This window comes from Jaculus jaculus, chromosome 4 (assembly GCF_020740685.1).
Source record: "Jaculus jaculus isolate mJacJac1 chromosome 4, mJacJac1.mat.Y.cur, whole genome shotgun sequence".
Taxonomy (NCBI): domain Eukaryota; kingdom Metazoa; phylum Chordata; class Mammalia; order Rodentia; family Dipodidae; genus Jaculus; species Jaculus jaculus.
The window spans coordinates 59,851,667-59,878,654 of NC_059105.1; the positions used below are offsets into that span (position 1 = coordinate 59,851,667).

Consider the following 26,988-nt stretch of genomic DNA (forward strand, 5'->3'; position numbering starts at 1 on the left):
ATGGTTTTGCCTTTAGCTCTTGCTGTGTGGTGTTCCCTTTGTGTAAACTGCCATAAACCCATTCTGTGACTGAGTAGACTCTGGGAAGCCAAGTCAGTAATTGTGGGTCAGCACAAAGAGATGAACTGAGTCCAGCACCAAAGAGGCTGAGGAAGGGGGAAATGCTACAAATTCAAGGTCAGCCTGGAACATAGGGAGTTCCAGGCCAGCATAGCCTATAGAGTAAGATTCTGTCTCGAAAAGCAAGCAAGCAAGCAAACAAACAAACAAAAACCCCAAAGCTAATCATTAGATTTATCCTTGAATAATTTAAAATTGTGAAATGTGGAGAGATGGAGCCAGTTAACAATGGGAGCAAAAATTGAAATGCTATTGGGAACTATCTGGAGGTCAACATGGAGATCAAGTCAATTACTGTGTGTTATGGTGGAGCAAAAAAAAAAAAATTATATATATGAGAATGCTATTAATATTGGGACAGAAGGAACCAGATATGAGGAATTAACCTGGGTTATATTGGAAGGCTATGGAAAACTGACTACCTACTGATAGATTAATTGATTCATTCAACAAATAATTTGAGTTTCTGCTGTGTACCAGACAATATTCTAACCCAGGAATATTGCTCTGAAAATCAATTAAGTGAATAATTTTTCAATCAGCTGCAATTTTGCCCATTAGAGGACATTTGACAAAGTCTGGCTTTTGTACCAGTGCTGGGTGTAACTGGTATTCATACTATAGGTGTCTATAATTGCTGTTTTCTAAGTGCAGGCTAGAGCTTTTAACTGGTCCACAATACACAACATATCACTCTGAATAAAGACTTGCCTGGCTCAAAATTTCAGTAATTCTCAGATTGAGAAACCCTTGGATAAACTGTCATAAATGAGTGTTTCATAGAAGAGTTGTTACTTTGTAGCTGACATCTAACTTTTTGTTTTTTCAGAAGTGAGAAGGTTTGCTGGAGTGACATGGAGGCCTCAGTGATATTACCCATTCTGAAGAAGAAACTAGCTTTCCTTTCAGGTACGTTCTCCTAAAACTGGAAGTGTTTGGTGTACAGGCTTGTTTAATCTTCTGTCTTTGATATGTTTGACAGAAATGCATTTGATTTCTTCTCTGATGCTTTTTAAAGACATTTCTTTAGTCAGATGGGTAGCTGTGAACTGTCACTGTTGGCTCATGGCAGGCCAATTTTCTTTTCTAATTTGATTAAAATATCCTCTGCAGTGATGCCATGATTTCTACTTCTTTAGCGAAAATTAATTAATAATGATTGACTGACTGGCATCTAAATAATTACTTCTGGAACCAGAGTGAACAGAGTGTGCTCTCTGTTCCGTTGGTCCTTGTCTTCCCTCTGCCCCAGGGAAGGACACACCATACAGGCAGAGTTGACTGTAGGGTCTGCTCGTCTCACTTGTGCTGCTTGAAATTGGTTGTACTGTCTTGAATTACTTAAAGTTATGAACACAAAGTGTACGTCATGCAAGAGGAGTCAAGGAGAGGCTGTGAGATACTCTGCTTTTGTGAGAGCACTGATATGGTACACATTATCTGGTGATTTTCTACAATTTGGATAATTTAATAAACCCACATATACTTTAGACATTTTGGCCCTATGGTGGTTTAGAGTATGGTATCATTTTTCTTCCTTATTTTCTTGAAGTCGTGTCATCATAAAACTAATGCTGATTTTTTCACTCAAAACATGTATCTCTAAATTGACGTTTTCCTAAGTGTAGATTGTAAAGGACAGAGTAAGAAGTTGAATTGTACTTCTAATTTAATATATTTTTTTATTTTTTAAAATATTTTATTTTTATTTATTTGACAGAGAAAGAGGGGAGAGACAGAGGGAGAGAATGAATGGGCACGCCAGGGCCTCCAGCCACTGCAAATGAACTCCAGATGCATGTGCCCCCTTGTGCATCTGGCTAATGTGGGTCCTGGGAATCGAACCTGGGTCCTTTGACTTTGCAGGCAAACACGTTACCTGCTAAGCCATCCCTCCAGCCCCTAACTTAATATATTTTTTTTTCAAAATCTCTCCCCTTGTCAGTTGGCACTTGTATGTCTCCATTCTTCTGTAGAATGAATGGTGTCATAGACATTTATGATTTTAGCTTTGTGCATTTTATAATAGCTGGTGGATAATATGAACTCTAGTAGTTAGAAGTATCAACAAGAATATGAAGTGCTGGCATGTGCTTGTCACCCCAGCACTCAGGAGCTGAAATTCAGCCCGGGCAACATGATGCCTTGTTTTGATGGGAAAGAGGAGTCAGGGGAGTGGGAGGAAGAGGGCTAAAGTTGTGTTTGGGATTGTCACATTGCCCTCCAAGAAGATGGCTTGAATTTCTGCTGCTCCCAGCTGTGTAGGAGCGTGCCTCTCTTCCAATACTGCTGTTAGGCGTGGGTGCTGGTCCTATCTTCCTATCAGCCACTTTGTACCGCGTGACACTTGTCTTTGCGCAGCATTTAATCCTCATGCCCACAGCTATCATGAAGGTCTTTTTTCTCTTGACTTTTGACTTTCTCATATATTCACACAGGTGATTATTTTGTTGTCCCCTAGCAAAAGTTAATGGTGTTTAATGTAGTCTTGAGGGTTAAATTTGATCTCTAAAGAAAATTCCCCAGTGAGGTTGATGCCACTGACTGACCAGGTCTGGACTCTTTTGAAGATTTGCCTTAATGAATGCATGAAGCTCAGCAATTCTGAAAAACAAAAGTCATTCTTGTGCTCATGTCTTGTAACTTTGTTGTTGTTAAAAAATAGGGATACCACAACCCGTGTCCGAGAGTATCTACCAGGACTTCTCATAGCACTGGCTAATCTAGTATGGTGCTAAGAAAAATATTAATAACATGAGAGAGAATAAAGTCTAACAGAGAGAGAAGAGCGAGAGAAAGGGAAAGGAAGAGGAGGGGAGAAGGAGAGGGAGAGAAAGGCACTCCCAAGAATAGGAGGTGCGCTGGTGAGCTTGGAAAAGGCATATTCTCATAAGCCCCTTAGAACTGTTTTTGACCATTGATAAATGAAGTCATTAATTCTCAGCCTATTTTTTAATAATAAAGAAAAATCTTCCAAAACCCACAAAATCATTTGGGGTTGTAGCTGTGAGACTATTTGCATAATCCATTGTATTAAGTAGAGCCGAGTAACACTCTAATGCTGTTGGTCCCTGTGTACTACATCAACCTGGCTGAAGTTGCCATTTCTTGAGGGTAAACAAAGTGGTTCAGAAGCAATAATTTGTCTAGTTGACCTAGTGAAGGACATAGACCTCTCATGGTTGGCATGTCACGAATTGCATTTTGTCTCTGCCCAGGAGTCTTTTTTTGCCCCACTTCAAGCCTGCCAGGTTTTGGCCGTACATTATTAGAGGTCATACAGATAGTTTCCTTTAGGACTGTAAGCTTCTAAAACTACTGTAGATTTCAGCTGGATATGACAGAAGGCTTCTGGGATAGTCAGACATGCAGGGAACATTGAAAGAAGGTAGGTATGGATACAGGTATTTAAAAGTGTCTTGTTTTCAGTGCTGGGGTTGGATCCAGGGTCTTGAGTCTGCTAAACAAATAAATGCTCTGCCTCTGAGCTCTGTCCCAGCCCTTGGTTTTGTGACACAGAGTCTGCTACTCAGTCCAGGCTAGCTTTAAACTCATCTTCCTGCCTTTACCTCCCAACTGTTGGGTTTGCAGGCATACGCCATCATGCTAGGGTCTAAAAGTTGTATTTGTATATTTAGGGTGAACTGAAGGGTATTTAAACATACATGTAATTTAAATGTTTCCATTACCGTGCTTTCCAGTTCCAGTCTCCAGACCCTATTAGCTACATAGGACTTTTTCTTTAATGCTATATGGATAGGACATGTTTTCATGGCTTTTGCAAATGATCAAATCATTTCTTATCCTAGAATTCTCTTTTAACATGGTTTACAAAATCTTCCGATTGTTCTGAAATCTTTACTTGTATTTATCACAGCTTCTATCATTTTTCTCCATTTTCTCATTCCTTTTTTGGAACATTTCAATATACTTTGTATGATACAGCATTAGAAAATTAATAGCCATAATTCATATTGTTATGACTTAAAGCTTTTCTTTCTAGATGAAAATTTATTTTACTCACAAATGCTTATTGTACTAGCCACACAATAGTTGTTTGATGAATCAATTATATTAAGAAGCAGACTAAATGGAAGAAAATTGAAACTGCTGTTTTGGTGATTTTTTTTTCTAACTTTCTGTGATTTTGCTATACAACAATAAATATCTTTAAACTACAAATAACCATTTGATATTTTAAAATTTTGCTTCAAACTTATAATTGCTTTAACACATTGATTTCAAATGTATGTCATTCATATTATGTCTTAACATCTAGTGTGTGCATATCTATTTTTCTTTTTACAGGAGGAAAGGACAGGCGCAGCGGGCTCATTTTGACAATTCCGTTATGCCTGGAACAAACGAATATGGATGAGCTGAGTGTCACTTTGGACTACCTACTCAGCATTCCAAGGTGACTCTAAAGGTGTCTTTTTCTTAAAATTTAATATGTTTTCCTTTATGGACTAATGATTCCTGCTGTTGAAGCATATTGTACCTCACCTGCTTTTATCTGTAGTGAAATCACAATTAAAACATTAGAATCACTAGCTTGTGACAGAGCACAGATAAAATACTTATTATATATAATTCATACGCAGGTTTTTAAATGTATCTGCTGTCAGCTTTTGAGGAACAAAACATTTTAGCATCTGTATGCCATGAAGCTTTAGAAAAGTTAACAGAAATCATATCTGGTTTAGGTCACTATTTCACTATTTTAATGTAGTTTTAATACATTTTTGAAATGTTTTTACTTACTTACGGATAGCAGTTATACACACACATGTGTGTGTATGCATACCTACGGGATGGATTGAAAGAGAGTGAGTTTGGGCACACCATGGCCTATCACTGCTGTAAACAAACTCTAGATGCATGGGTCACTTTATGTATCTAGCCTAATGGGGATACTGGGAAATTAAACCTAGGCTAGCAGACTTTGCAAGCAAGGCCTTTTAACTGCTGAACCATCTCCCCAGCTCTCTAATATCTTGAATGAAGAGTATTAAATAGACTTCTCTTTTTTTTTTTTTTTTTTGAGGTAGGGTCTCACTGTAGCCCAGACTGACCTAGAATTCACTATGTAGTCTCAGGGTGGCTTCAAACTCACAGTGATCTTCTACCTCCCAATTCAAATAATTTTTTTAAGATTTTCTTTTCTGTTTTTTTTTTTTTTTTTTTTTTGAGACAGAGGCAGTGAGAAAGGGAGAGAGAGAAAGAGAGAGAGATTGAGAGAGAGAGAGAATCAGTGCGTCAGAGAGAATGGGTGCATCAGAGACTCTAGCCACTGCAAACAAACACCAGATATATGTGCCACCTTGTACATCTGGTTTATGTGGGATCTGAAGAATTGCACCTGGGTCCTTAGGCCTTACATTTAAGCACCTTAACCACTAAGCCATCTCTCCAGCCCCAATTCAAATATTGTTATTTTAATGTACACAAAGTAGGGGGTGTAGCTTAGTCAGTAGAGTTCTTATATAACATCTATGAAGTCCTGGTTTCAATTCGCAGCACCACATAAAGTGGGTTTGGTGGCATATGCTTGTAATGCCAGCACTTGTTTGGTACACACAGGACAATCCAGAGTTCAAGGTGATCCTCAGCTACATAGTTGGAGGCCATCCTGTGCTACTAAGAAAACTAGTCTCATAAATAATTATGCACATATTTAAGTTAAATGTCCTTGAGTTTTAGTTTTTATTGTTGTTGAGTGGAGACAAAACTCTTGGTTGAGTCTACCTATAACTTCAAAACCACACTTAAAACTTACCCATTTTCTCCTTGTAATTGATGTTTGTGTGGCTGGAGTTTAACTGCATTTTAGACTCATTTGGAATTTGTTTTTCAAAATCCTAATGCTTGATATTGCCCCTCCAGATATTCAGTTATAGGGAGGCCTTGCCTAGTGGATTTTAGAAAATTAATTTAATTTTAATTTTTCTTTATTTATTTGAACTTCTCTTACATTTCAAGCATAAACCCAGATTTGCAAAACACTGGACCAAAGCATAGAATGAAGGCAAGCTAGGGCAGGTGTGCAGGTATAAAACGTAGAGGTAAAATAGGAACTGGTGTCTTGTGTAATGCTCTTAAGCCCTACATGGTAAATGTAAAATATTTTAGTCAGAGTGTATAATCCCTTTCCCTTGCCCTGCATTTGCATTTCATTTTAAATCCCTTTGCAGTTTATAGAGCTAAATTATATTTGAGCAAACTGATTTTAGTCCCAGTGCTTCCACTATTGATATATACTTTAATGACTTTATTGCTGCTTGCTTTTTCAGTATTGGGGAAAGAGAAGTCTTAAAGTAAAACTTTTCAATGTTTGTCACTTTTGGAAGAAAATAGCCAGACCCCACATACCAATATATTAATATTGAATGACTTTGCTAATCTGAATTGCTGATTGTTAATGTGCATTACTCATCATTAAATAATAAGTAACTTCTTTTAGGTGAGACTAGCCAGACTCACAACTAATTATGAAATTAAATGAATCATGAACAAAGTGCTCATCGAAGGATTCCTGGCAGGTTACATGTTTCAGGCAGGGGAGGCTCTCAGAACTGACCTCGTACTTCAGAGTTGAGGGAATGGAAACTCAGTCTAGGATGACGTGTTGAGGATTGGGCAACTGTAGTCACGGCAGAGTCCGTCACTAGAGGTTACTGTCCAAAACACCAATCTGAGAAGTGTTTGTTTTTAAACTTCAAATTAATACACCAGGGCGAAGTCTAGCTTGAGGTTCAGATGAAATGTAAAGCACCCTTATCACAATTACTTTTAGAAAAATGGTGTGAGCCGGCTGTTGCGGCGCACACCTTTAATCTCTGCACTTGGGAGGCAGAGGTAAGAGGATCACTGTGAATTAGAGACCTCCCCAAGACTACATAGTGAATTCTAGGTCAGCCTGGGCTAGAAAGACCCTATCTCAAAAATCCTCACCCCTCAAAAAAGGAAAAGGATTAGAGATCTATGCGCTACCCTCCATGAACATGCTAGATTGTTTTCTTCACAGTGCAATGTATCATTGAGGCTGAGTTTCAGAAGATACAATCAGCCTGCAACTAAGCAGGTATGAGAAATGTGTACAAAGTCATGCTCAGCCCAGTGGGATGCTCACCCTGCAAGAGGCATGGGAGCTGAGGAAGAGGGAGGGACCAGCAGGTTCACTCATGCCTCCCAGCTTGTGTTCACTTTGGCGGGAACAAGCAGGAAGTAAGATGCGATGCAAAATAGCCTTCACTTGTTCTCTCTCCCTCTCTCTCCCCCACTCCCCTCTGTCTCTCAGAATATAGTGAAGTGCTCCATAATAACTCCTAAATATTATATATATTATTTAATTCTTTTCTTCAGATTTCATAGGTTGATGTTTAAATAAGATAGCATCTGTGAATACAAAATTGACACTAATTCACAGCCTCTTAGCCTCACCTTTCCATCTTCTTAGCAAGGCCTAGGCTCTTGTCCTCAGTATGTCAGGACTTCCAGGCTTACGAAAATGAAGCATGAAGAGTCAGGGGAGTCAGAGTGGGAAGGGAGTGTGATGGTGATGATTAAATGAGAGACAAGCCCTAAGATACTGGATAAAAGAACATTTCTAAGTGCAAAGTCCTAGCCCTGAGGCAGGACAGGCTTAGTGTTTGAGCAGCCAGGTAAATATGGCTGGAGCAGATGGAGGGGCCGTGCTGGGAGGATGGTCACAGGGAAGCTGGGACAGTTGAGGACCATGTGGGTCATGGTGAGGGTTTCCTCTCTAAGTAGAAAAGAAAGCCCTTGTCTTCTGATTCTGGTGTGATAATTCATGTCACCTCACTGTTTTTTGTTTCACTTTGTGTGTGTTTGTATGTGTGTTCATGTGTGGGGGCATAAGTGTGCATAGGTGTGCATGAGCAGGTGTGCATCTGTGTCTGGAGACCAGAGGACAGTGTTAATGTCATCATCAGAAACACCGTCCACTTCAAGACAGGCTCTCACCGGCCTGGAGCTCACCAGTTAAGTTATACCGGTTGGCTAGCAAGCTCTAGGAGCCTCCCCAAAGCTGGGATTATATATGCCATCATGCCCAGCAATCACATGTACCAAGGATCAAACTCAGGTCCTTATGTTTGTATGGCACATTCTGAACTATTTCTCCAGTCCCTCATCTCACATTTTAGAAGACCCTCTCATTTAAAAGCACTAGATATGAGTAGGATATAAGATTCTTGCTTTCTGGAAGCATGGTATCTGATGAAGATGAACTATAAACAAGGCATTATAAGAAAAGTATAGGGAAAGTATTGCCTGTGTGTACTAGCAGCACTCAGGTGGAGAGGGCCCTTAGTTTATAATAAAGAAGCTAGTGACAGGCAGCAGGATCCTCAGCCCAGGAAGTCCCTCACCAGGCCCAGTCTAGGTCAGAAGTGACAGGGTTTAAAGCCTCAGTTCATTTATAGAGCTAGTTTAACCGAGCCCTGTTTTTCTTGGAAGGCTCTAAGGCAGGCAAGTCTCAGACTTTTTTCCCCCTTTACTGTTCTAAAAATATACTTCTAAATATGTTAGTGGTAGGGTAACCTACTCTATGACAAATTGAAATACTTCTTGGTATATTGGTTTTGAAGTGTAGTATCTTCGGATTGTATGTATTTTCATTCTTTATCTTGGTAAAAATATAAGGAAATTATGGTAGAAGGTATATTTTCAATACTCTGAAAGATAAATTCAGTACCTTGTTCCTTTAGGATTGCTGCAGATGGTGTTTGCAAGCTGCATTGCTTTCTTCAGCTCGGGGTGCAGATATGCATCACAGTATGAAACAAAATGGAGAAAGTCTTGGACTGTGGGAATGGCAAACACCTTGGGGTGGCAGGCTCTCCCTGGACAGCTAATGTCTTGGCTCCACTTCCTGCATGTTGGGCGAGTCCTTGGGCTGTTGCCCTTCTCTGGAGTCCACTTTCCAGCCACAGCCAGCTCCCCTGCCTTGGGTGGCCGTCCTGAGGTTTATCTCCCCTCCTAGGCACGGTGGCCCTCCTAGATGACTTGTTGGGAACTCCCAGGAGTTGCCTCCTTACCTGTCCCCACAGTTAGCATGAGGTATCTTGTTAGCTGCCCTCCACAAGCATTTTTATGCTGATGGGACCCAAAGGTTGTCCTCACAACCCCCCCTAAACATTTAGTGTATCCTTTACTTTGTAATGCAGATCCAAATATTGAATGCTTAAACATGTTTTAAGATTTTATTCACTTTTCATAAAGTCATACAAGTATATAACCCAGTGGTTTTCAGTCCATTCATAGTACTGTCATCATAACACTAAGTCCAAATAATTCTCATTCTCCCACGAGAATCCCTACCCACATTAGCAATCACTCCCTGATTTTCTCTCACCACCTGCCTCCTCTGGGCATTGCATACAAGTGTCATACAATATATGACCCTTTAAATCTGGCTTCTTAGCAGAGGTTCATCTATAGTGTAGCACCTATCAACTACTTTATTCTTCCTTATAGTTGAGTAATAAAGTGTTTATTTTGTTCACTAGTTGATGGACATTAGCTCTCTACTTTTTTATTTTTATTGTACTAATCTATACTACTATGGGTAATTGCATGCAAGTTTCTGTGTGGCCATATGCCTCAGTTTATCCAACGTCATAAATGCAGGTCTCTTCACTTAGAAGCTCAGTTTCTGTCTCCACCTATGAAGGAGCCTGTTTCTCTCTAACATTTTAGCTCTGTAGTCCTCATTCTTGTGATCTTACTATTTCTCAGTATAACTGGGCATGAGTTAGTTTGCCAAGAACCAGGGAATAACTGGTAAAAATCTCCAGATTATTGAATGTAAATCTCAGGAAAAAGTCTTCTGTTTATATCTGCTATAGTATGTACAGTTTGAATGCCTGTGGAATGGGCAGTCTTCACTACCAATTCTTTGCTCTGCTAAGCAAGGCTGCAGTTCTTTACACGGTGTGAAGGGAAGGCACCAATGTCCTTGAATCAAGTTGCTAAGTAAAATAATCATTATCGTAAGTACAGCTATGTAGTTTTTCTCTTTAAGGTAGAACTTTCCAATAGACCTTGTTGTATTTAGTAACTATTTGAATAATTATATATAATACAGTAGTATCACATTTTGCAACACTGAAGGTAATATTTAATGACCAAGAGTAAGAAAGTGAGAACAAGGATGGTTAGATATGGTATGTTAAAACTTTTTTTCTAAAACAAGAACTGTGACATATTAAGTTTCCTCCAGAATGTATCAAGAAGCCAATAATTATTAATAATATTTTGGTTTTTTAACCTGTTTTAAATTATCCTTTCACAAATCTAATATTTCAGCAGGAAGGAGAAACAAGTACTTAATACATGCTATAATCATTAGTTACCTGGTTTACTTTGTTCTCATTTTGCAGATGGGGACATTGAGAAACCATTAATCCTGCTTGAATGGTACTTTGATTTCATCACTTTTTTTTGAAATTTTTATTTACTTTTTTGCATTTTTGACATTTTCACATGTGAACATTATATATTTTGATCTTATTCTCCCCATATTACCCTTTATCTCCTGTTTCCCCTCCCATGAACACCCTTCTTTCCCACTAATTCCCCTCTTACTTTCATGCCTTTTTAATCCATTGAGTTAAATCAGGGTTTCCTTATGATTGTGGATGGAAGGTTATTTATTGTGGAATGGGCAGCTTGCTAGTGGCCATACCCTTGATGCACCTCTCCCAGAAACCATTACCTGCCATTAGCAATTCTGGAAGGTCTGGGATCTCATGTAATGGATGAAGTATTGACAGACTCATTCTCATGCAGGAAACCACAGCTGGGTGAATTCATGAGTGTACTGGCTGCATTGTATCTGGAAAAGTGTTTTGTAGCCCTCCTCCTTATCCTTTATGACATTAGCTTCATGTGCTTTTAGAGTGATTATTTCCCAAATTAGCTTGTGAATTAACATTCCCTGAAATGAGAAAAATAAGGTAGAATACAAATACTCTAAAAAGTTTCATTGGGTGATAAAATAGGCCAAACCAAGTGAGATCAATTCTATTCTGTATCTCATTAAAGCTTTTTTCCTTGTCTCAAATATTTTCTCTCTTCCCTCACTCTGTGTGTGTGTGGGGGGGGGCAGGAAGAGGGGCTCAGAGGACAGCTTTCCAGGGTGGGTCCTTGCCTTTCACCTCTTTGAGGCAGGGTCTCTTAGTAGTTACTGTTATGTTGGCCAGGCTAGCTTGTGGATGGGTTTCCTGGAAATTCTCCTCCTCCACCCCCTTTCTCACACCAGGTGTTGCTATTATAAAAGCTCACCAAAGCTTCTGACTTTTGCATAGGGTCTGGAATTCCAAGCTCAGATGCTCAGAATTGCACAGCAAGTGCTCTACCACTGATCCATCTCCTCAGTCCCCACATTTTACTTCCTTTATATGGGGTTCTCAGGATAAAATTTGGAGCTTGTTTTAATACATTGTTATTTTGTTTTGTTTCAGTGACAAGTGTAAGGCTAGAGGATTTACTGTGATTGTGGATGGCAGAAAATCACAGTGGAATGTAGTGAAAACAGTAGTCTTAATGCTACAGGTAAGTGTTTTAATTTATCAGGAAAGGTTCTTTATTTTACAGCAAGAGATGATGATATAAATGGCAAGAGCATTTTATATACTGACCACACCCAAGGTTCTCATCATTGACTAAGTTTTATAAATGCACATACACTATTAGACTATTTAAACTCAATTTTATATATTTGAAGTTATGTAGTAATCTCAACCACAGTGTACAGGCTTGTAAAGGTTGAAAATAATCTGTCCTGTTAAGTAATTTGAGCAGGAAGTGCATTATTGTGAAAGTGTGAAGGAAGACACTGCCAGGCTTACCTGGGCACTGTTCTCTGGGTCATGCTCCCCTGGGCCCTGTTCTCTTGGATATTTAGGAGGAAGGACTGGGTTGGTCTAGTCTGGAAAAGCTTTGCAGGTGAGCCTGGAATCTCGTTCCATGCTAGCGGCTTCTTTCTATCAAAAACATCAGGATTCATCATAGTCATGCTACTTATTTAAGCACAGAAGCAATTTAATAGCTGTGTCCATGGGACTTTAGCAACTCACACATTATCATTTGATAAACACTTAATAAGCAACTGTATGTGTCCTTGAGAGCTGACCCTCGTCTTGTGTGTTACATTTTCTCACAGAATGTGTCAGTGATCTCTGGTGTGCCGTAGCTACACAGTAAATGTTTGTTGATCTAGTATAAAAGTTTTGAAGGTAGTATTTGAAGGTATTAAGTGGAAAAATGGAACATTTGAGTCATTGAGAGGAAGTGGACTGCTCTTAGCCTGCCTTTTCATAGCAAGGTTTCTAGAGAAGGCCAAACTTGAACTATGAAAGTTACCTACCTTACATGGAAGAGAAGAAAGGAAAGCCATCCCTGGTGAAGCTGGGTCTTAGTGATGGCTCACAACGAAACAAATCCAGTGAAGGCTGCCCATATGATAGCAGCTGGGGGAAAACAGAATTTGGCAGTAACAGGGAGAGGGACCATCCAGATCAGTGAATATCAGTGATACCAAAAGGAACATTAATGGATTTGAGAAAGTAATTGGCCATTCCTTTAGGGTTCTGTGGAAAGAAAAATAATTGAAAATTTTAAGTGATACCTAAAGAGCTTGATTCTGAATGCTTTTTTAATCATGCATTCAGGATGATAGAGTGGGAGCAAAGGGATGGTTCTGGTTTTCATTCCAGTGCTTAGTGTGGCTGAGGGCCTGTGCTCAGCTGGCTGTATAAGATATTAATTTTAGCCTCACACAGTTGGAGGTTTGCATAGACTTAAGTGCTGAGCCTTGGGGTTTTCTACTGGCCCAGCAGAGATCTGAAGAGGCCAACTTACCTGCCCTTTGCTACACTTTGTAGGGTCTGACCTTAGATCTATAGGATCTGGCTGGGGTTACCTGTGCAGGAGCAATATTTAAGGGAGCACAGACTAGGGACCATAATGACTTTTTCTGTCAGATATGTTGGAAAAAACTCTGGTGTTTCAAATCTTTCTCTGAAAAAGTTGCTAAGTTTCTCCTAGGGGAGAAGTCCATTAATTATGGTCTTGTGTTCTCCTCACATCCTGTCACTGCAGTCACAGGCGAGCTCTTTGGGACTGTTTGAACTTGACTTTGAGCAATAGCATTTCTGAAGAGCAATCAGTGGATTTAACCCCCTCCTGCAATTTACTTTCTGATAGGTGTTTCCACAGCTTTCAGACTTCCTCATAGTTAACATTTTCAGAAGTCCCATAGTTATTTCCCAGCCAGGCTGAGGAGGGGAAATGGAGAACGTCTCCCTCACATAGGGACACACACATGCACATGCACTCATGTACACACAAACCAGGAGCATGCATACACACACACATACACACACACACACACACGGCAAAGCATGAGAGCCCAAGTCAAAAGATCCTCCTCACGTAGGAGGTCAGAAAAGAATAAGAGATAGTAAGGGCTCAGAGCTTAAAGAGAGATCACACATGCAGAAAGCAAACAGGAGGATGCCCAGACAAAAAGAAATCCTCTGCCTTCCTTTCCAGGCTGGGGAGGGGGAGAGTTTACCAAAGCAAGGACCAGGAGAGTCAGGAACCAGGAGAATGAGGAGGACCCAGAAGAGTTTACACACATGGTTAGGCTCATTGACATGGGTCAGGCATCCAATTAGGATGAGCCTCATCATAAGACTCAGGCATGTGAGGGAGAGGCCTGATCGGTTGGACTCAGGAAGGACTAGCCCACAGGCATGCTAAGCTGAGGAAGAAGCAGGGAGCTCTTGATGAAGAAGACGGCAACCATCTTGGATGAGGCTGGATCAGGTGAAGGTACTAGTCCTACCAGGGCAAGCAAGGTGACATCCATGTGCTCTCTGGGCTTTGGTTCCTGGCTGATTGCGTACAACAAATGGCTCTCCTGCTCTTTTTCTCCTGTGGATGCCACTTCAATAGGATGTGAGGGGAGGCCTCTCTGAGTAGACTCAAATGAATGGAAGGGGCACTTAGTACAAGGTGAAGTCCATTCTGTAGAGAGGAAATGGCAGGGGCAGAGTTCTAAGGTGAGAATAGACTTACATTCTAGGAGCAGGGAGGTCCACATGATGGCAGAGGAGTGGCTAACCAGAAGAGGTATAAGGCAAGGTATAAGGCAAGGCCTTGAGGTCAGCAGCTGAGCTCACCAAAGGCTTGGTAATAGGATTAAGTTTCATTGTAAACCTGAAAGAATGTTAAGCAATGAGGTTTTTCTTCTGTGTGTGTATGTGTGTGTGAATGTTGCAGGAAGCTGGCTATTGGGTGTGTTGGCAAGATTAATGGTAGCAGTGGTTAAATTGGAAATGTATTTTAAAATTAGATATAAAATACTTACTAAGTAAATAAATGTCACTTGTGTTTTTAAGTAATACACCTAAATTTAATAAGTCTGAAATTGTATTATGTTAAAAATGAGCTCTATGTTCTCCTCAAATTAGTCATGCAGAATCCTGACCTTTTTGCATAGTGACTGATAAGCTTACTTGGTAAAAAAAAAAAAAAAAATGGATTTTGTATGGGAAGAAATTCTTCAAAAATGACTGTTATTTTTTCATATTATAGAAAAAAACAATTTTAATAATTTCTCAGCTAACAGTTGAATCTTACAGTTAATCAAAACATTCTTCCAATGGAGAGATTAAAACAAACAAAAAAAGACTCACATTGCTTGAAAACTTGTGTGAAGAGCTTTTCTATCTTTATTGCCATTTATGTTTTGAAGTTTGGAGAATTTCTTCTTCTTTTTCATTTTTATTCTTTCCCAAGTCTCCTAGTATAATCATGAGTATATAGTAATTTGGTCATTTATTAAATTATTCACTTTTCATAGTAATTTGGTTTTCTGTATTTTACAGAACGTTGTTCCAGCTGAGGTATCCCTTGTATGTGTGGTGAAGCCAGATGAATTCTGGGATAAGAAAGTAACACATTTCTGTTTTTGGAAAGAAAAAGATAGACTTGGCTTTGAGGTAAATATAATTGATTAAAAAACAGAAGTGTTGGACTTTTGTATTTTTGTATGATTCCATTGTGTTTCTTCAGGTTGTTTACTAAGGACTGCTTGATTCATGCCTAAGGAATGCCACAATTAGTGTATCTTTAGCTTTCAGACACTTGTTGAATGAGTTAGTTATACCTTTGTCACAGACTATAAAAATGTTACTTTCATTTGTATTTCTCTTCATTAAATCCTTTTAATAAATAGAACCTTTTATTTAATAACTTTTATTGGTGATTGGGGTTATAGCTTAGTTGGTAAAGTATTTTCTTACAAGCATGAAGACTTGAGTTTGATCCCCAGGTCACAAATAAAAAAAGTCAGGTGTGGTGGCATGCACTTGTAATTCCAGCACTGGGGAGCCATAGACAAGTAGATCCTTGAGGCCCACTGGCCAGTTAGTCTAGCCTACATGATGGGTTCCAGGACAGTGTGAGACCCTGTCTCACAACAAGGTGTGTGGTACCTGGAGAATGACAATGAAGGTTGTCCTCTGGTCATCACAGACAGGCACACACATGTACACATGTATTCATTCTGTATGAACATGCACACACACACACATACATACACATCAAAAATAATAAAGTAAAATGGATTTCATTACTAAGAGGAAGTAGGAAATCCTAGATATTAGAACTGAAGTTAGAGTCTTTTCTAAGATATGCCAGGTTTATCTTTTAATGGTCTGCTTATAGGAAATATATTTTTATTATTAATATCTTTTATCTTTTTTTTTTTTTTTACTACTTTTAAGATTTCATTTGGATTTTGTTTTTTTGAGTTTTATTTTGTGGTGTCTAGATGTGTTTTATTTGCTATCTATTCTGTTTAATGTTCTTTATGCTTGTATCTCTGGTTTGATGAATGCCTACCTTTAATTCTAGAAAATTCTATTACATTTTCATTTGCAAAGTTTTCTATACTACCTGTTCTTTTCATACTTCTGGAATCCTAACTATGTATATTTATGTTAGATCTTTTATAATTTGATCACTATAATAGGTTGGTTTTGCTTCATTTTTATAGATGTTTTTCTTTTATCTTCCTATTCTTTTTATTCTTATTTCCCATTCTTCTTTGTTCTTTCTCTCTTTCTCCCTCAATCCATCCCTCTTTTCCTCCCCCCTTCCTTTCCTCCCCTCTTTCTGCAGCACTGAGGAGTAAGTCCATGGCCTTGCACATTCTGGGAAAGTGCTTCATAACTGAATTTCATTTGCACACATACACCCTGTGTGTACTACATGGAGGCCAGAGGAGGGTATCAAGTGTCTTCTACTGTTTGTCCATCTTATTTTCCTGAGACAGATATCTCAGTACAACTAGAGCATGTGTTCTTTTTCAGTTAGGTTGGCTGACTAGCAACCCCCAGTGATCCTCCTGTCTCTACCACCACTCAGTGTTGGCGTTACAGACATGCACATCCAGACCCGGTTTCTTATGTGGCTACTGGAGATTGAATTTAGGCCCAATGCTTATGTGATAAGTATTTGTATGCACCAAGCCATCTCTATACCCATAGTTTCGAGTGTTTTCAGTTTCAATGTTCTCAAGTTCACTGTTTAATTGTTGTACTCACTTTGTTGATGAGGACCAACCAAAGTTTCTTCATCTATTACCATGCTTTTGGTTTGTTCCTTCTCTGTTTGATTCTTATATAGTCAGCCTCAGTTTCAAAATTCACATTTGTGGATTGAAACCAAGCATGGATTGAGAATGTTTGAAAGAATGTCATATCTGCACTAAGCATAGACATTATTTTTTAATTTTTTTTGTTTATTTTTATTTATTTGAGAGTGACAGAGAGAGAGAAAGAGGCAGAGAGAGAGAGAGAGAGAGAGAGAGAGAATGGGCACACCAGGGCCTCCAGCCACTGTAAACAAACTCCAGATATGTGCGCCACCTTGTGCATCTGGCTATTGTGGGTCCTGGGGAGTCGAGGCTTGAACCAGGGTTCTTAGGCTTCACAGGCAGGCGCTTAACCACTAAGACTTTATATCATATTTCTTTAAAGAATGTAGTCAGGCAACTATGCATATAGTATTTACATTTTATTAGGTATTATAAATAGTCTAGAGATGACACTGTATACAGGAAGGTCATGTAAGTTAAATGTCAATTGTAATGTCATATAACGAACTAGAGTATCTATGGGTTTTAGTATTTGCAAGGGTGTCCAGAAACAAATCCCCCAAAGATACCAAATAATGACTCCAGTTACGTTTCTGCTGCTGCAGTCCTATTCTTCCCTCTTACCTCACAGTCTCTGTACAGGTAACTTAAGCTCTCTACCTGATAGGTCCGTGGCTGGATCTATTTTACTCTGGTCATACTATTTTCTTTAAGTCTTGGCAGCGACATATTTTCTTGTTGACTTCTTTTGTATGCCTTAATATTTGACGTTGAATGTTGGGTGTCTTGTTAAAGCGTGAGGTAAACAATGTCTGTGTCTTCATGTCAGCCTATCTTGTCTTTTGCAGTGTTAGAAATGCAGGGCACGTGTGGCATTGTTAGACTAGCCAGGGCCTGAGCTGGCTCTGGACATTGGTGGACTTTTTGGTGTTGGTGCTGGTGTACCAGTGCCTTCACATTTTCAAGTTACTTGGTTGGAGTGCTGCTGTTTCTGGCTTTCTCCATTTTATCTTGTAACTTTGTCACTGGAAGATTTGATTCTTCTGTGGACTTAGTGGAAGAGTTTGTGCCAGACATGTAAAGGAACATGGCTCCCGCTACTGGATTACACCCTAGGAAGACTGTTTTCCTGATGGCTAAGCAGTAACTCCTTCCAAAGAAGAGAGACAAAGTGTACTGAGGGAAGAAAGCAAACGCTGAAGCCAGGATGCCTAAGTGCCTCCGTCAGGACCATGGAGAGTGCGAACTTCAGCCCCGGCCCTTCATGGCCTGGGAGCGCCAGCAGTGGTATTCTGTGAAAGCTCAGCGCACAGGCTGGTGGTGTGCTACCCGAAGCTGTGCGCAGAGTAGAGGAGAATCAGTGCCTGTCACAGCCGCCTTCCGCGGAGGTATCTGCTCAGAGACACTGTGCCTCGTCGGGCTTTGTCCTCTATGAATTAATAGTTATGAGATGCTTAGCATCTTATATGATAAAAGATAAGACAGAATTTATGTCTGCTTTGGTCTGATGATCATAGACTGTTGTTTTAAAATAGAAGTGTTGAGTGAAGCTTCTTGTATCTATCTATGTGCTTTCTCTTAGGCACCAAGGAGATTCAGCTGGGTTATTTGCCCAAATAAATAAGTGTTTATTAAAAGTCTAATGTCCTAAAGAGATGAGAGTGATTTCAAGTGCTGGTTAATGTGCCACTGAAGGAGTAGTTCAACACCAGCCATTAAATAGCACTTAGAGCTTAGAGATATAATTAAATTCAACTAAGATTCTTGTTTAATTAAAAATTACTTTCCTTGGAGTTATTTTGGATAATTTGAGTTGTTGTAACTAAGCCTGGACCTCCATACATATTTTACATACTTTTAAGAGTGTCATTTTATTACAAGTGCTATAGTATTTGTATGCATGAATTTGTGCTACCTTATAGAAATATCTGTAACAAAGACTTTTCACAATGTTAATGAAATAAGTACTTAGTGATCATTTTAGTTGCCCCTTGCTTATACATTTCACATTTCTTGCCCATCAGACATCTTCCTTCTTGTATTTTTTTCTTCTAGGTTATCTTTCATCTGTTCATTTCTCCTGTGCCTCCTCTCATTCACTGAGTATTCATTAATACTGCTAGCCTTAATATTTCTCCATCATAGTTACTTTAACTTCAGTCCTGCTGCAGCTTTGCACCTGATTGCTGGGATAGATTTTCCTGGCTCTGGGCTGGCATCTGTAGTCTAATGGCATGACAAAATTGAACTAGAACTGGTATTCATCTTGTCCTAACATTGAGACACTAAACACCAAGAAAACCTTAGCCCCCTTTTCTTTATTAACACTCCTGATAGCGAAAGTGTTAACTGTTAACTACAGTTCACTATTGTTTCCTTATTTCTGTATTCAATCCTTTTCTTTTTGGAATTCTGTCTAATGGTGGGACACAAGACTTCCTTTTTGGGGACATTACTGGCTCCATGTAAGTCTGGTTTTGTTTCTTTACAGAAATTCAGTTTCCCTTAATGAGAAAAAATATTGTTGGACTAGAGAGATGGCTTAGCTGTCAATTAAGGTGCTTGCCTGCAAAGCCAAAGGACCCAAGTTCAATTTCCCAGGGCCCTCGTAAGCCAGATGCACAAGGTAGTACATGCATCTGATGTTTGTTTGCAGCAGCTGAAGGCCCTGGTGCACCCATTCTCTTTTTCTATGAGCCTCTTTCTCTATCAACTAGATAAATAAAAATAAAATGTTTTAAAAATATTCTTGAAGAAACAGTTACAACAGCTGTACATATCAAAATAGTGTGCATATGAATATATATGAATCTTTGCAGAAACCTACAAAGGCACATTTTCATATCAGATCTGGCATACACATTCTTGGCATAAGGAAAGTTAAAAATCTGACTATCTGCACGGTGAAAGTTTAATTCAGTGTTAAGCTCTTTAGAAATGGTTTACTCAGAAAGAGTAAGTGTTCTAGTTACAGAAGAAGACATAAAAATAAAGGAAAAACACAATGTTAGTCTTTCCTGTAAACTAGACTCCACACGAAGAAAAACAAATGCTTTGATTAAAGACCATATGGCAAATATCTTTTTCTCTTCAGACTTCTTGAAATGTGATCTGTGCTAGCTAACAAAACATTGTGGTTTAGTCATTTAATTTGTCTTGTCTTGACCTTTCTAACATATATAAAATAAAGGAAAAAACTAATATTTATGTATGACCTTACTATTTTTAAAAATCCATGGTTTTTATTTCCTTTGAAAGGACTTGGCAAAAGTTTGAAAAACTTGTGGAGGGTAGTGATCTTTCTATTAATCTGTATTTTCACTGTTTTATCCTGGTTCCTTTTGTCTATGTTAGTTCTTGGGGAATGGCTATGAAATTTAAATTTACTTAGTAAAACTATAGCTGCTTTTTTTTTAATTGTTATTTTTGTCTATTTATTTGACAGAGAAAGAGGGAGGGATATAGAGAGAAAGAATGGGTGCTACAGGGCCTCCAGCCACTGCAAACAAACTCCAGACACATGAACCCCCCCCCCCTTGTATATCTGGCTAACGTGGGTCCTGGGGAATCGAACCTGGGTCCTTTGGCTTTGCAGGCAAACACCTTAACTGCTAAGCCATCCCTCCAGCCCTAAAGCTGCTTTTAATATAATGCATAATATTAATAGCATATTTGATTATTCATGTAGATTATATATTATAAGATTAATTATTTAATTGCTTGACTAGATGAAAGTCAGAATAAGATTCCTTCCACATGCCTAAATTGATGCAGCATTATGTTTTTAATGTTTTCAAATGCAAAGGCATGACAAATATGCATATACAATAGCCATTAGTCAGATTTATTATTCAACCTATTGGTTATTGATGTTACCAGTATTTTAAAGAAATGATTAATAAAGCATTGAAGGAGTTTGCTGGTTTTATAGGTGGGTAAAATTGTCTCGTTATAAGGAAACTCACTTCTTCTGTGTTAAAATAACTTCACTTATAGGAGGAAGGACTCGTACTTAGATTTGAGATGGTGGCATGGAGGGAGGCATGATGGCTGGAGTGGTTCTGTCCATGGCTGTGGGAGAATAAGTGTGCTCGCTCACATCGTACTGGGTCAGGAGGCAGAAAGAAGACTTTGGCTGGAATCTGACTCAGGACATAGCCCAGCGCATAAGGCCCACCCCCGCTTCCTCCAATGAGTCCCCACCTCCTGAAGGTGTCATAACTCTCTATCACTGTGCCACCAGCTAGAGACCAATTCAGACACATGAGCCTAAGGAGGACATTTTATCTGTCAGTTATAAAGCACTAACTTGATCTGTGGTTTTTATTGTCAACTTGATTGTTTAAAAACTGCCTAGGATGCTAGCAGAGCTTACTTCTGGTATGACAATGAGAAACCTGTCCTCAATATTAACACCACCCTAAGAAGCTGGAATCTGGGATGAGGTAAAGGGGAACCAGGAGGGAGCTTGCTAACATCGGCATTCTCTGTCTCTCTTTGCTTTCCGGCCACTATGAGGTGGAGAGCTTTCTCATCCACACACTCTAGTCACCATGATGTTCTGCCTTATTTCAGGTCCAAAGCCATGAATAGCTAGCCACAGACGTGAACTATGATCCTTCCTCCCTTAAGTAGTTTTCCTGGGTATGTCACAGACACAAAAAGTGTGACTTTGTGGATCCACATGCTCATAAGTTACGACCAGTGAGGTTATCTTTTGTCCCTTGGGACAAACGGAAATTACTTGCAATTGTGAACAAAATCCATAGATTAAGCTCTTCTGTTACAGAGGTTGTTACCTATTAATCAGTCTATAGAAATCCAGGCACAGATAGAAACAGCATTACAAGAAAAAATATTCAGTATTGTATTATCCAACTCCCAGTGACTCATTTCCTCCAGCAAAACTCCACTTCTTAACTAAGGTTCCCCACACAGCCCCACCAGCTGGGGACCAAGTGTACAAACACATGAGCCTCTGGGGGACATTTCGTAGTCACACCATGGTACTGGCCTATCGATAAATTTACCCTCCTTCAGAAGTAAAAGTTGTAGAAATGAGGAAAGAAATACTTATGTTGAGATTAACCAGTGTCAATGGAAAGTAAAAGGTGTTTTCATTTAAGTAAGCCAGGTAAATAGGACAAATGACCCAGGTTAAATACAGTGATAATGCTTGAGAATTGGGTCCTCTTATTGCTTAAAGAAACAGCACAGGCCAGTGGTGGTGGCACACACCTTTAATCCCAGCACTAAGGAGGCAGAAGTAGAAGGATCACTGTGAGTTCGAGGCCACCCTGAGACTACATAGTGAATTCCAGGTCATCCTGAGCCAGAGTGAGAGCCTACCCCGAAAAACAACAAAAGAAAAGAAATAGCATAAGTATCATCATGTGGGTACCTTTGTTTACTGGCTAGGGTAATAAAGCTGAGGTGGTACATTCCTTTAGTCTGTCTTCTGTAAGAGTGGTGAATGTGTGGCGGAACAAGGCATCAATTTGGAATAATTGGCTTCTAGATCAATTTCTTTCCAAATTGTAAAGTAATGATGTCTTATCTGAGGACGATTTGGAAATCATTTGGTCTATTGCAGTAAAGCCATTGGCTGTCTGTGCTGTTGTAACCAAAGGGGCAGTGACTTCAGGGTATTTTCTATAAAGGCTTTAGAAATAAGCAAACCTTAATCTGCTCCTTTTTGTGAATGCATTGGGCACCTGTCCCTGTAGTACTGCAGAAAATGGAATGAAAAAGGTCATTTCTTTATTAGAAGTATCTTTTCATCTTTGTTTCATAATTAAAACATAAATTCCTAATAAACAAAACTCTTAATAAATAAATTTAGCTTCCCCTAAATTAAGGCTATTGAATGAGTAAACAATTTAGCACCTAAAGTTAAGTTATAAGGGGTGTAATAGTGAAATTTTTCAAATGAGCAGCATTTTTCACTATTCAAATAAAACATTGTGTCACATAAAGCACAACATATAAGCATAACAGCTAACCATACATTTTTTCTTTTCAACATTATTATTAGTAACATTTTACATGAATAAATCATGTGTTGGTACCCTCTTTTCTCTAATCCCTGCCCCCATTCCACTGGGAATGTTCCTCAGTGGGGTTGCAGGTATTCCTCATGGGGTTGTGGGTTATGCATTGGAGCAATAGTCAGTTATTTTTAGAGGGAAGGGAATGCCTCTGGGCATGATGTCTCAACCTGTGCCTCTTACAATTGTTCTGCCCCTTCTTCTGCAAAATTCCCTTTTTAAATTTTCTGTTGGGTTGTCTTTTCAGGAGAGAGGATCTTGGAGTACTCTGTTTTCTGGTGTGAGTTGATGCTCAGTCTGGCAAACATGTACATCTTAACTTCACTATCAGTATATGTCTGGAGAAACACCAGCCAGACAGTTGGAGGAGGGTAAACCTCTTCCTGGGATCTGATTGTACATGATCATCCTACTGGGAATGTCTGCATGCCAATTTGGTAGCAGATTAGATGGTTCCGATGGGCTGTTTGCTCTTTTGCTCTTACCATGACAGTCTCAGAGAACTTCAGAAGGAGACATTTCACTGGAGATCAGGGAAGCTTTGTAAACATGAGCACCTGAGTTTGAGGGGCATGGTGGTGATTACATGTAATCCCTATGCCAGGAGGCAGAGACAGGACCTCACTGGGCCCATTGGCTAGCCACTGTAGCCTAATTAATGAGTTCCAGTCCAGTGGGAGATCCTGTCTCAAAAAAAAGTTTGATTGCACTAGAGAAGTGACATCTCAGATTGTCCTTTGGCCTGTACACACACATATGTTCTCATACCTGCACACACACTTGCACAACACATGAAACAAAAGAAGTTTCAATGAGCAAAATTATCAAACAAACCCCTGGGTGACAAGTTTTCCACCAAGTGAAACCCATTTTCTGTGTTACTTTCATTCTAAAATGTTTGTTACATCCCATGACTGCATAAATAGGCAGCCCACTGGATAGGTGGCAAACTGTCATACCAGACATGACATTAAGCTACCATTTAAAAGGTGAATAACATAAAGATCGCTTTAACTACATTAACCCGGATGTAAGCTGCTGTGCTGCACCGTATTCCTCTCTTTAATGGGAAAGAGAACCTCATGCTTCCCCTAGCTCTCCTATCATCTCCACGGCACCTCATCCACCTTTACCTCCCTGCTCCCTCAGACCCCTCCCCTTTCTGCAGCTTCGGCTTGAGCTTATGGTACCTCCTGTGTCAGATGTCCATCGTATTCTTTTCTGAGTTTTAACAAATGCTGCTCGGTGTGTATCACTGAAAAGTGCTTATGTTAATCTTCATGATAAAATCCTTAGTTGCCACCATCTAACCTAAGCACCCAAATGTTAATGCCTTGATGAACATCAGGTGACCTCCTGCTTCATTTGCCTAGTGCCTTCCTTCAGTACCTAGCAGAAATTTATGTTTATCTATCTATGTTTGTGTTCTCAGATTATATGTGCTAAAACCTTTAGAAAAAAGTGGAATTTCTTTTATTATTCTACTTATATCTAGTTGCTATTTATATCACTACTAAATATAATAAGCTTCCAATTTTTAGTTTTGTAAAATTGTATTTTCAGTCTTTACTTATTTAACTTTTCAACAATCATCATTAGATTTGTAAGATTCATGGAGATATTTGTAGCAGATGGGGTTGATTCATTTTTATTGCTGAATAATAATCCATGTGAATGAAAACAATTTGCTTTTTCCCCTATTGATTGGTGGATATTTGAACCATTTCCATTATTTGGCCATCAGTAAAATGATGCTACTGTAAACATTCTTAGATCCTGAAAAATATGTATGTTTTTCTGTGTTCACAGGATCTCCAGGTACAGATTATAGAAATATTAAGGTTCTCATGATCATGTTGTTGTATACTTGTACTTTCATGTATAAGAGTTCCCATGTTTCACAGCCTCACCAACACAGGACTTAGTGTTATAATTTTGTACTCTTTGCTCAAGTTGTTGCTGTAAGTTTTGTTGTAGAACGTCTGGTAAGAGGAGTTGGGAATGTTGTAGTGTTTTTGTTCTCTGAAATTGTTTTATGATTAAAATGTCTTGTTCTATTGCTGAAGGGTAGGAAGAATGTCAGAATGACAGAGTGTGAAGGTGTACTCTGAGGCATTGCCCTCCCCCAGAAACTGACGGGTGCACAGTAAATATCAGTAACCCCACTGAGGAGGGCCCTCAGTAGAATAGGTGCAGGGGAGAGGAGGGGTAAGAGTATAACCCAATGGGAAGATGACCAATTTGAAATATGTTCATATATAAAAGTTCTCAAAAATGTCCTTTTCTTTATTCATTAAAATTCCCTTATAAACTGCCTACATATGAAATTTTCATACTGAACAGATCTTTTTAAAAGAGAGCATTATATTTATTTTTACTTTGTGAATTTAAAATGCAAAGAAAGTAAACAGAATGCTATAATCATCTCTGTGTCTTTATACCTAGGTCCAACAGGTATTAGTTAGTCCATGGTCAACAGTGTCCCCTTTTTAGCCCTCATCCACTTTTCCCAGGCCTGCATTACAGTGAGGAAAATTGTAAACCTCTAATTCTTTGATAGGGAATGCTAAATTATTTTATGTATAAGTATCTTGTCTAAGTATCACATTTTAAACTTTATTCATAAGTTTATATATCAGTTACATGCATATACAGTTTGTATGATTGATTTGATGATTCACATTATATCCATATAAACAAATGGTATAAATATGTATGATTGGTTGAGAAGCCTAGATAAAGATGGCTTGGAGGACTCTTGAGTGAGTGGTATCTAATTGGATTATTGATTTCTAGCTCATGATGATACATTGTGAACTAAATTGTCAGAATCCAAGCTTCATCTCTTAGTTAGTGTTCTACAAGGCTGATTATTTAGAGCTTTGTGATTGTGGGGAGTTGGATTGGTGTTCATCCAGAACCAAATTCTCTTGGGCTATCTTCAGCCCCTGAATGGCCATGCAGTGCACCCCTCTGGTCTGAAGCAGCCTCTTCCCAACTATCAGATGAAAACAAACAAACAAAAAAACACCTTTGGAAGGCATTAACTTAGCAAACCATTAGTTTCTGCCAAGCCCAAAGCTAAAAAAATGTCATCAGAAAACATCTGAAAGTTCCCATAGAATTTTCTCCACTTTGCCATAAACCACCTACCTGCTGGCCCCCCCAGTGTATCCAAAAAATGTTTTTGTTGTTGTTGTTCTGTGACTATGAAAATTCATACAGCCATGTAAGTTGGAATGTATTGGAGCAATCTAAATCTGTGTTCTGGGCCATGACTTGTATTCAGCTCAGAATAAGCTGTCCTTACTCCCTTGGATATGGAAGCTGTGTTTTATATCAACTTTTGGTAGTGGCTGAAATTTTCCAAGTTTTAAAAAATTTATTTATTTAAAATTGAGAGAAAGAGGCAGAGAGAGAACGAAAGAGAGAGGGAGAGATATGCGTACCAGGTCCTCCAGCAACTGCAAACGAACTCCAGATGCATGCACCCCCTTGTGCATCTGGCTTATGTGGGTCCTAGGGAATTGAACTGGGATCCTTTGGCTTTGCCTTAACCACTAAGCCATCTCTTCAGCCTCCACCACAAGGACTTATTTTTTTTTTTTCTTAAGGCTGTGAGGATAATGTACAGATGACTATTTAAATAAATCATGATTTCTTGAAAATACTATACAATCCTTGTTGTGGATTCTTGACTTATCTATAAAAGGAACATTTTAATCTTGAGTTGTTTTTCTCTTTTTGCACAATTTTGTTCTTGAATGCTCTTAGTCTCTGTTCTGTGGAGTGGGCCGTCACGTGCATGTTGCAGCAAGCGTCCCCATGGTGTAGGCTAATGGCTCTTCCATCTTCTTCAGACTCTCTATATCCATAAATTGGTAATTTGCTTTCGACAGCCGTAACATTTAGATGTGGTTGCTTTTTCCAAGGCCCTTTGCATGGTGGGTCGTGTTCCCTGGTCACAAGCCTTCAGTAGTTAATTAACTTCTTCTTTCTAACTGCTGTGCCACTCAAAGTCTTCACCCTTGAGTTGATTTAATGATTGTCAAATAAGTTCTGAGGAGGTGGCTCAGAGCATGAGCGCTTGTAGTGCAAGAATGAGGGCTCGACACCATCTGAGTT

General features: G+C 39.1%; 1 protein-coding gene across 4 annotated transcripts in view; it reads left to right on the top strand.

Annotated features, from left to right (window-relative positions):
- The window catches only part of Sestd1 (SEC14 and spectrin domain containing 1), a 105,705-nt gene that overhangs the window by 38,199 nt on the left and 40,518 nt on the right, over positions 1-26,988 (top strand). For 3 of the 4 annotated variants that reach the window (XM_045148544.1, XM_045148543.1, XM_045148542.1), the window contains exons 2-5: positions 950-1,029; positions 4,429-4,537; positions 11,610-11,700; positions 15,042-15,155. In XM_045148544.1, the coding sequence (XP_045004479.1) occupies positions 975-1,029; positions 4,429-4,537; positions 11,610-11,700; positions 15,042-15,155 (369 nt within the window). In that variant the 5' untranslated portion in view covers positions 950-974. Of the gene's footprint in view, positions 1-949; positions 1,030-4,428; positions 4,550-11,609; positions 11,701-15,041; positions 15,156-26,988 lie in introns of those variants that run through there. The other variant, XM_045148546.1, reaches the window with a different exon arrangement.